This window comes from Lingula anatina, chromosome 4 (assembly GCF_051362555.1).
Source record: "Lingula anatina isolate TDL-2025a chromosome 4, LinAna3.0, whole genome shotgun sequence".
Lineage (NCBI taxonomy): Eukaryota > Metazoa > Brachiopoda > Lingulata > Lingulida > Lingulidae > Lingula > Lingula anatina.
This window is the reverse complement of record NC_141770.1, coordinates 20,372,070-20,383,517: the sequence shown is the minus strand read 5'-3', so window position 1 is coordinate 20,383,517 and position 11,448 is coordinate 20,372,070. Positions and strand designations below refer to the sequence as shown.

Here is an 11,448-nt window from a genome sequence, read left to right as displayed (position 1 = left end):
AGGTGTCGCTTATCAAGGTAATCTGATAAATCATAAAATGTACTCAGTTGATGCATCTGTTGGCATAAAAGCTTTACAATCAACCAAAATATTTATTATATATATTTTACTACTCTAAAGTACCACTATAATACGATATACAAATAAATGATTATATTTCTTGGGTTTTCCTGAAAGTCACGTGACTCTGACGACTGTCAACTTCCGCCATCTTTTCGGGAAGTCAGTACGGTTTGGATGTAGACGAATAATACTTATAAAAAAATACCAAAGCTGGTCTAAATGTCAAACTCCACGAGCTTACAGGTAAGTCAGATATTCATTGGTTGATGTGATACCGATCGCTGTTATGCTGATCTACCCCTGTGAGTAAAAAAATTCCCGACATATCCACTAAATTTAGAGGTATTTGTTTTGAAAGAGCTCGTGAGTCATGTGCATCACCATTATGATCCAAATATCCATTCAAGATGTAGTCTACGTCAATATGGAATGTTATTGACATCAGCAAACCTTTATAAGAATGACATATAATTTAACAACTACCTTTGTTTATGAGTGCTTGGTCACAAGACTCGACAGTTACAATACTGCCGTAACACTAAAAGCGACAGTCGGGTCACAATTTCCAGTTTTCGTTCGTCTCACTGCTTTATTCAGCCTAATCCGACACTGCTACTTTGAAGTCGGAGCGAAGTTTTGCTAATATCTTCGAAACACAAACTTGAAGTAGAAATTGATTGTTTTTGATAATGATGGTGTGTCAACCAACCTCACAAGTAAGTAATTAGAAAAGTTAGAGTTTCCTGTTTGTGTAGATTGTGTAATACTAATAACAAAGTACATGTCTGTGAGCATTTAACTTTATGCTTATTTGACATAGCTCCCCAGAAACCAAATGTACTTTTTAGCAATGGATTGTAAATGAAGAATTTCTTCTACGTTTTTCTTGTTTTTTTTTTTTTTTTATAATAGTACATTACTAATTTCCATGCTCACATCTATTTCCAGAAAGCCATTGACATAGTCACCAAGGCTACAGAAGAAGACAAGAAAAAGAATTATGAGGAAGCCTTGAGGCTGTATGAGCATGGTGTAGAGTACTTTCTCCATGCAATTAAATGTATGCAGATTGAAATTTTGAGTTTCTTAATTAAGTTTCTTTGTAAAATTGCAACAGATTAAAATATTAAAATAAAAATGTTTTGCCTTTCTGCTGCTATTTTTAGAAATTACTGTTTGGTTAAATGTAAAAGCCTTAACTGATATGTTTATTTATTCAAGCATTGAAAAAATTTTCAAACGTAAAGTCTTGGCTATTAGATAAAATTAGGAGGGGATTTATTCTAATTTCAGATGAGGCACATAGTGACAAAGCCAAGGAAAGTATCAGAGCTAAGTGTATTTCATATTTGGACAGAGCAGAGAAATTAAAACAGCATGTCAGTGGCAAGAAACAGAAACCAGTAAAGGATGGCAGTAGTGGTGGAAATAAAAAGTAATAAGAATTCATTTATTTATGATTTTAAACATGTTTTTTTATTTTATTTTATTTTACATTTATTTTTGTTTGTTTAATTTATTGGAAAATGCTAAATATTTTTCATTTTTATTTTTCAATTATTTTGCTTCTATGTTACATTTTTAAACATACTGAAAAAGTAGAAAATTACTAGTAATAACATTCTGTCAAAAAGCATATTGATATAGAATTGTTTTGATAAATAAAACTTGCAATTTGAGTGAAAAGGGATTAAGAAAAAAAAGACCTACAAGAATAAGAGATTAGACGTGAGAGATTAAAGATTCAATTTTTATCCATCTTTAAGTTTTAATCTTCTGATAGAACCATTTTAAAATTCTTGTGAAACAAAAAAAAAGTGAAGGGTCAATTATGTAAATAAATCTGGTTTTCTGTAAACAAATATTCTTTATTATATTATACATTAAAACCAATGCTCTGCTGCAGGAAAGGAGACAATGACAGCAGTGACAGTGATTCAGAAGGAAATGCTGAAAAGAAAAAGTTTCAGACACAGCTGGAAGGGGCCATTGTGATGGAGAAACCTAACATTAAGTGGGACGATGTAGCAGGTCTGGATGGAGCCAAAGAGGCTTTGAAAGAGGCAGTCATTCTGCCCATTAAATTTCCCCATCTATTCACAGGTAAGAGATTTGAAGATATTAAATGATTTTGGCCAAGTTTTTTTTATCAGTGGAAAAAAGTACAAAAGTATTACTGTAACAGCTCTGTATACTAAATGACTGAAATAATGATCAAATACTATTTGAGCTTTTAACTCATTATTTATTTCCAAAATGCTGAAAGATTCTTTATTTCTTATTGCATAGAATTTTAGTTGTTGGGGAATAAAGCACATAACAATAATATGTTACATTAATTGATTGTTTACAGTGAATCATAATGATCCACAATTAGTCATGTTTTTGAACATCTTATATCAGGTAAAAGACAGCCATGGAGGGGTATATTATTGTATGGGGTGAGTCAAGTTATCCACAATTTTAAGTCTCAGTTTTTATTACCAATAATTTCAGATGTTAATTAATATTTGAGTAAGGCTTGTGGATAGTTGGAGTATAGGCATCGTTTAAAATAAAGATGCAAGAAATAAGACCATGACTGGGAACTAAATGAGAAAAGAACAAGGTATGTAAATGACAATTATTGTGAGCATCATCGTCATCATCATCATCATTATTAATATTATAATTTTTTTACAGCCCCCAGGGACAGGGAAGTCTTACCTAGCCAAAGCAGTAGCCACAGAAGCCAATAACTCCACCTTCTTCTCAGTGTCTTCATCAGATTTGGTCTCAAAATGGCTGGGAGAAAGTGAAAAGTAAGCTGGTTGATTTCTCTCTGTCTGTCTCTCACTGTGATAACATAGACATGTTACTTTGATAATAATGTGTTTACAGTGTTGTTAATTAGAACTGAAGTTGACCTACTAGATGCTAATATATTTTGGATCACATAGTTCCTTTACTTATTCTCTCTGATTGTTTATATTTTCTATAAAGTTGTCATATTTTAAAAAAGTCTTGTTTAAAATTGTTACGATAACATGATTATAAGAATTCTATAATGTAGCATTCTTCAGACATGAGCTTTTTCCCCATAAAAGTGGAATCCTGCATTTTGTAATTCAATTCTGATGGTTCCTGAGATTTGTCAAGGTTAGGTGTTGGGTCCCATGATAAATGTTCCGTTTTATTATTATTATTTTTTTTTTCATTTGTTTATTTATTTATTTTTATTTTATTTTTTTGAAACCTAGGCTCATGTCTGATTCTTATAAACAAAGTCTGAATAAATGATGTGTGTGATTTTCAGACAAAATTGAACACTGTCGAGTAGAATCCTTTAACATTATTTCCTTGAAAGCACACTCCTTTCTGGTTCATTGTGTATAACATATGTCTTGATGAAATCTCTTTCAGATTAGTAAAGAATCTATTTGAGATGGCCAGAGAACACAAGCCGAGCATCATTTTCATAGATGAAGTGGACTCCCTCTGCTCGTCCAGGAGTGATAACGAGTCGGAGTCAGCCCGGAGAATTAAGACAGAGTTTCTTGTACAAATGCAGGGTAAGTGATAAGGAGGCAGAATCTCAAAAGAGAGACAGGCAGTGTGCTTGTTACAAATACAGGGTAGTTGATGGTTTACTGAGACAATCTACCAAGAGAGTAAGGGTAGTAGGTTTGTGACAAATTCTTGTAGATATGATGACTTTGGTTTGCCCAAGAAAATTCTAAAAGACCATTTGAAGGTTATGTTATATGTCATCAGAATTATATTGTAACAAAGTATTAAAAGATTTTGGTGCATCAGAATCATATTATCTACTATTCATCTTTTGTTTGTTTTTTTTTTGTTTATTTATTTATTTATTTATTTATTTATTTATTTATTTTGTAGTAGGCTTAGTTGTGCATAATATTTGCAAGTAGCTCACTAAAATTTCCTTTGTGTTCAGCATTTCATATTTTCCACTGAAGGAATGCACAGTTTACTTAGATTCTGTTTTGATCAGTTATTGACAATGAAAATGTGAAAATTGACCTTAACATTTCAGGTGTTGGGAATGATAATGAAGGAATTTTGGTGTTAGGAGCCACAAATATTCCTTGGGTGCTTGACTCTGCTATAAGGAGAAGGTAGGCATGCAGTTACGCGCGCACACACACACACCTATGGAAAGCTTGCATACACACACACACACACACACACACGCATGCACACACATTTACCAAACAACATTACTGCAAGTAAAGTGAAATAACTGCATTGACCTGCTTTTTGCTAGATTTGAGAAAAGAATCTACATCCCACTCCCAGAAGCGCCTGCTCGAGCCACCATGTTTCAGTTGCATCTTGGGAACACCCCAAACTCTCTCACCCAAGAAGACTTCAGAGAATTAGGACTGAGAACTGAGGGGTAAGCTGTTAATCGGTGTGAATTGTGTGAAGCCATTCAAACAATCTTTAAAGTTATTAAATAAATCATGCAAAACTAGGGAAATATATATATATATATAATTCTAGTATCTACATGTATGTTCAAATTATCTGTGCTAAAATTTTTTAGCTAACTCTGCTTTTAAAGCACTAGGGTCTAAAAATTTTCTAACCTAAAGAAGAAACCAGACCAGTTGACGAGCAAGTGAAGAAACTTATAATGTTTTTCTGGCCTTTTTTTATAGACATGTGGCATGGAGCCAGATCAAATGTCAGAAATATTGCAGACTGGATTATTTTTGCTCTACTAATATCTATATACTGTTATTTGATTTTAGCTACTCTGGAGCAGATATCAGTATAGTAGTAAGAGACGCACTCATGCAGCCAGTGAGGAAAGTACAGACTGCTACACATTTCAAAAGGGTGAGAGCAATTTGAAGTAAAATCTTCCAGGTTTTTGTTTTTATCCTTGTTTATTGTAGAAACCAGGACATACCTGAAAATGAGACTTAAAAGTGAAAAAACATTATGCTCTAAATTTTTTCCATTGGTATAGTCATTGCAGGTTTCTTTTCCTTTTGTTTATCATAAATATTAGAAGAAGACTGAAAGTGAATCTTAAAGTAATTTAAAAATATGTTATGAATTATTTACCCAAGAACATTTGTTGCAAGAAATGAACAAAAATGCAGTCTGCCACAAGAGTCTCAAATGAAATGTCTTTTAAAGAGATGCTTACAGTTCAGTTGGCTATCAAACAATGGGCTTATTTCACATCTTCAGGTAAGAGGCCCATCACGGGATAACCCAGATATGATAGTCAATGACCTCTTGACCCCTTGCTCCCCGGGTGATCCCCAGGCAATGGAAATGAACTGGGTGGATGTGCCTGGAGATAAATTATATGAACCTGTTGTTTCTATGGTAAGTTTGGAGGAGAAGTTTGTGTTAGGCCTTTGTCACAGCTATGTATATAATGATTGTTAAAGTTAAAACATTGTACAGAAATATCATGAAACTATCACACTGCAGCTGTGGTAAGTATTGGGTCGGTCTTTTGTCAGGTGTCACATAAGGTGAGTATATAAACTCCCAGTTTTATGTACAGCATAAGACAGGATAAAGCAAACTCTCAGTTTAATGTCATGTATGTGTTAAAAAGCCTTTAGTTAGAAATCAAGAATACAACATTCTGGAGATAGAAATATACCTGGACCTAATGTAGCTGTGGTGGGTATGTGATTTTGTTTTGTCCTGTCTTCCAATTCCTGCCATTGCTGCTTCTGTTTTCCAGAGTGATATGCTGATGTCCCTTGGGGTGATGAAGCCCACTGTTAATAAGGCTGATCTGGATAAAATACAAAAATTCACCGACGACTTTGGATCAGAGGGATAATTGCCTTATCCCCCAATGAGGATGATTATGAAGATTCTCTGGATAAACTTATAGTTAAAATTTGATATTGATCATGATTGTATATCCCTTTGTAAAGGTTTTAATGGTTTTTGTCTGTGTTTATGATTCGAAGAAACAAGATGCAAGTTTTTCTACCAGCATTACTCCAAAGTTTGGGACATTTTGGATTTTAAGTGGAAAACCCTGATGACATTTCTGAACAGTTTTCATGTGAATAGTTGACATTTTAATTTCCCTATAGTCATACGCTGGTAATTTGGAGACTTTTAAGGATATTGTGATTTCAAGATACAAGAACTCCTGCTGCAATGGCTGTTATCTGATAATTTCATCAGCAATTTTTTTGTTTCAGTATTTTCATTAATTGGAATCCTGATGAATTTGTCCAAAACTGGATTTATTTATGTTTTATAACCATATTTTTTGTTTTGCTTTGTAATTTTTTTTTTATAACACAACCATAATTTGATCATGAACAGTTAATCAACTTTCAAATTAATATTTGCTGTACAGACACGTTACACAAGTCAAAATATAGTGAAAAATGATCAAACCTTGTATAATAAATTTCAAAACCTAAATAAAGCCTTGCTCTTTACACATTACCAACTGTACTCAAGGTGATATTTTCTGCAGAATTTTCCCTAGACTCTTGCGTGAGTGCATAAAAGCATTTTGTTGTCTCTTTTAAAAACAATTCCAAAATGCTCCTTTTATCCTGTAACTTTTCTGTTCACCCTTCACTAGCACACGAGCTCAAGCTTACTTAATTAACTTACTTAATTAACACAAGTAGGCATAAGGGGAGAATTCTTGGTATGAGGCACCACATGAATTACTATCTACAGATCGGAATGTGTGAATGTGTAGTGTTTTGAATTCAAAGAATTGTGAAGCTCACCATGGGCACTAAGAAAAAAGTGGAGCAAAAACGAGTACAAAATTCATTTCAGTGGAGTAGTGCCAATTATTCTCCTTTTGTACCTTCATGCATTTGGGAAATGCCTTGTTCTTAGAAAGGTACAGCACTTAACATGCTTATGTTTCTGTTTCCCTGCTTCCTTCAAATTGCATGGTTTAAAATGAGAACTATGGCACACTGTTTATTCCTAACCCTTTCCTCCAGCCATTTTTTTCACCCAGAATCCATCTAACTTCCCACTTGCTTGCTACTAAATTAAAAGAAATTTTGGTGTTGATGAAAAATTTGGTTAGAATAATTTCCTGTGCTTATATATATATATATATATATATATATATATATATATATATATATATATATATATATATTATAAATAATGTTATAAATGTGACTGATGCATGATAAATGTGAATGATGCATATAATATAAAGAAAATTTTTGAAAATTTGCATGACCAGGTCTCTAGTCCTAGATTGAAAAGTGATGTGAAAACAAGCCTCTAACAGGGGGGAGGGGGATCCAAACCACTCCCTTTAATTAATAAATTAAATCTGGAAAATATTCCAGACAAAATTTGTACTATCTGCTTTAGCTATGGCTGTGATGACCATATAATTATAGAAACAAACTAAGATAATTCAGTCTTATTAACATATTCTTTCACATTTCAGCAACTATAGGAAGAGATTGCTCACTTTACCATTTCATACATTTTGTTTAAATGTTTTGTCACAGCCAGGCCTTGAAATGAAATTGCATGTCAGTGTTGTCAAGATGGCCTTTTACTTTTTCTTTCACCCACCAGAGTGATGCACTTAATTCCCTCACACGTTCAAAGCCAACTGTGAATGAAGAAGACCTAAAGAAACTAGAGGCTTTTACAAATGATTTTGGTTCAGAAGGATAGAAAAGAAAAGAGGAAAGAAGGAAGAGTAAAGAAAGACTGGCAATTGTGCCCATCAATATTCATGTAATCCATAGACCCAGAAAAGCAAAAAGAGATATCGGTTGACAGTGTCACTGCCAGTTATTGACAGTGTCTTGAGTGTCAAAACTTTCCCATCACCTCGTGTTGATTTTGTTGGTCACTGTGTCACATAGGTTGATGCTAAAACAGAGAGTGGGTGGAACAAAATATTCCTGTTGATACTAAAACATTTCTGTGTTTAATTAATATGAAGTTTTTAATGGATAAGAAACAAAAGTAAAATTGAAAATCGAGTACATTTTAGATACCACACCAGAAAGTCTTGCTGTCATGCGAAACTGAATTCAAATTTACAGGGCTCACTGTGGCTTAAGCTTGGTGGAAGGGTAGTTCTTATCTTCTTTAATCTCCTTTTTGCTGTAAAAACCTGCATGTATGTTCTAACAGTGTGGATGTTTAACAAGAAAGATGATCATATTTTTGTCTCTGTAGAACATAGAACTCTGGAAAATGCATGCTTGGTCATTTTTTCCCAATATATTTTTTGAAGGGGGTTTTGGGCATGTACACAAGAAATTTTTTTATACTTTTCTGGTATCCTGCTGCATGGGAAATTAAAAATCTTGAGTAACAGTTAGTATTGGTTTTCAAATCATCAAAAAGAAGCCAAAATGTAGAAAACAACTTCGTTATTGAGAAATTACAGGTGACTTGCAGCCGTCTAACACAGGTCAGTAAATGTGGAAACCAATAGGTACAACAGTTGTTTATTTATCTCATGAAAATTTGGATTCTCACCCAGTAGCCATTGCATGGCAGTTATTAGTACCACCAGCGTATACGCTGGCGGTACTCATGGTTTTAGTCCCGACCCGTCTCGTACAGCTCCGCCGGCTCCTGCGGCTCCGCCGGCTCCGCAGTCGGGCGCCGGAAACAAGTCACCGTTACCGCTTCTCCTCCTAGACCGCCAGGACCTGTGTCCCCATCTCTTGGATTTAGGTCACATATAATCTCAACTTGAACACCCTGGTTTTTTTGTCTCTGTCGGTGCATTGGCCTGGGCGTGGCACTTGTTGAAATGCACCCTTGTCAAAATTTTTGAAACTTCGAGGCTAAATATCTCCCAAACCAAAGGAATTATGGGAAAAATTACTACAGAAGTCTGACCGAAAGTCATATGTGGAGATTCCAAATATGCCCTTTGATTTGAGTTTTGACCTTTTTTTCAAGGTCAAACAAGCCAAAATTTTCTAAAAATGGGAATTTTCTGCAAAAAAATATTTGTTTGTGCTATTTTTTGGAAACTACACAGATCTAAGCTCTCCTGTTATAGTGAGGCGTTACAATTGGGGACTCCTTTCATCTTTGGGAGTTTGGGGTCAATCGGTGCATTTTCACGGGAGAAGCAGCCATTAGATACTGAAACTGAAAACTTGCTTTTATTCTGGAATGGTAAATGCCAGAGACCTTTTGTTCATCGCATTTTATAGAACTTGTCAAGTGCAATACTGGAGGTGGTGTCCATTTTTTGTTTTCGATATGGTTTAGGCATTGCGCTATATCAAAAATTACAACATCGCAATATTCACTGGGGAAAATGTTAAATATTCCAAAACTGGCAGAGATACGCCCATAGTTACTATTGAACTTGAATAGGAAGTTATATACAAGAAATCTAACTGTGACCTTTAAATTGACCTTTGACCTACTTTTCACCATGAACTGAACTTTGCAAATTTTCCAGCCCTTATATCTACAAAACTGGCAGAGATACACCCATAGTTACTGTTGAACTTGAATAGGAAGTCATATACTGGCATTCTTATTGTGACCTTGAAATTGACCTTTGACCTACTTTTCACCATGAACTGAACTTTGCAAATTTTCTATCCCTTATATCTCGAAAACTGGCAGAGATAGGTCCAAAGTTACTATTGAACTTGAATAGGAGGTCATATACTGGCAATCTTACTGTGACCTTGAAATTGACCTTTGACCTACTATTTATGATGAACTGCACTTTGCATGTTTCCTGGCCTTCATATCTCCAACATTGGCAAAGAAATGCCCATAGTTACTATTGAACTTATATAGGAAGTCATATACTGTGACCTTGAAATTGACCTTTGACCTACTTTTTTACCTCAAACTGAACTCTGCATATTTTCTTGCCCTTCATATCTTCAAAACTAGCAAAGATCTGCCTAGTGTTGTCCCTAGGTTTTCTCTGTTGTCAGCATTCCGGTATATGCATTACTGATAATGCATTTCAAGGAAAACTAATAGGCCTATTGTCTAGAAAAGTGGTCAGTGTTAGGAAAATACAGGTTAATTTGGACATCTCCTTGATTGGACCATTTTAACTGTTATGTTTTTTCGATTTTTTTTTTTTTTCATATTTTGAGAACTCTTGTTTATTGCATTTTATAGAGCTTGTCAAGCACAAGACTGGTGGTGGTGTCCAATTTTTTTTTTTTTTTTTTTTTTGGGGGGGGGGGGTCCATACGAATGCGCTTACTCCAGCTGGTGGTACAATATCCAGAGGCGGTATCGCCTCTCTGATCCTCTAGTTTTACTTTCAAATTTTCATATTTGCCGGCTTGTCTGATATGTGCACATATTGACACAAAGATTTTGAAAATGTGGAAGCATCAGGCATCTGATCAAAAGTTTGGGGTATTTTGAACTCGAATGTATAATAAGACCAAATGTTGAAAAATGATCTATTTCTATATTTAAAATGATTTAAAGTTCAGTAAGGTGCAATTATTTTTTCTGTGTTGTTCTTTAAATTTAAGGGATAACATGATTTGGTCTCATTATTGTTACCTTTCTAAGTGACATTAACACTTACTATTGTAAATCAAATAGAGCTTCGCTAAACATGCACTGAGTTAAGAAAAACACATGAACATCAAGGTGAAATTAACTGTAATTAAAGAGAATTTGTTAATATGTTAATGTATTTATTCATCTGAACACAGTCAACACTCATTGATGGCATAAGAATTATGTCTAAGAATAACAACATTATATAACTGAATAATCAAGATTTGTGTAAATATCAGTTTATGGTCATTTTGAACGCATGTTTTTTTTAAATGTATGTTTATTTATTTATTTATTTATTTATTTATTTATTTACAAAAATTAATAGTAAGTCAATTTTTTTTTATTTTAATATAGAGAATGTGCTTAAGTCGGCATGGGATGCAGTTAGAATAATATAGACGTGGCAATAGTTTTTATCAGGAATTTAAAGCGCCATTCTAAAACTACGGTTATATTGTGTCAAATACTGCATCAAACTGTACGTGTCTCTCGAGTTACCGTCTGCATCTACCTTTGCTAACGTTACAGTTGAAGTACATAAATATTGTGGCATGCACTGGATACGGTTACAGTAAAAATAAGGGAGTTCGACTTCAGAATTGTTAGGAATACGATATGTTGATTATCTTTAATTTGTATGGAATAAATATTTCAGAATAGTCCTGTTTCTTTTTCTTTATTAATATATACCCTCTTATTTTATTTTGCCTCTGGCGATGAAGAATTATTGTTTGAATGAGGTGGTTGAAAAATTACCCATCTTTAAATTTTGATTTCTCAGAAACTATTCAGTAGATCCAAATAGAATTTCACTTCAATTCGATGGTATTTAATAATACTACATGGTATTTCTCACGAAAC

The 11,448-nt window shown here is 33.9% G+C and overlaps 1 protein-coding gene across 4 annotated transcripts; it reads left to right on the top strand.

The window, feature by feature from the left end:
- Positions 1–159: 159 nt before the first annotated feature.
- On the top strand, positions 160–11,246 carry LOC106169754 (vacuolar protein sorting-associated protein 4B). Of its 4 annotated transcripts, none has more exons than XM_087012104.1 (12): positions 160–306; positions 1,012–1,123; positions 1,357–1,498; positions 1,970–2,166; positions 2,467–2,504; positions 2,746–2,864; positions 3,466–3,614; positions 4,103–4,184; positions 4,334–4,465; positions 4,824–4,911; positions 5,272–5,412; positions 7,633–11,246. In XM_087012104.1, exons 1-12 carry the CDS (start codon positions 283–285, stop codon positions 7,732–7,734), a joined length of 1,326 nt encoding a protein of 441 aa, XP_086868230.1. In that variant the 5' UTR covers positions 160–282; the 3' UTR covers positions 7,735–11,246. The 4 variants fall into 4 exon arrangements, with proteins under 4 accessions (XP_086868230.1, XP_086868229.1, XP_086868228.1 ...); XM_087012103.1 differs by having other exon boundaries at positions 5,783–11,246; XM_087012102.1 differs by lacking the exon at positions 160–306 and adding an exon at positions 593–779.
- Positions 11,247–11,448: the final 202 nt, after the last annotated feature.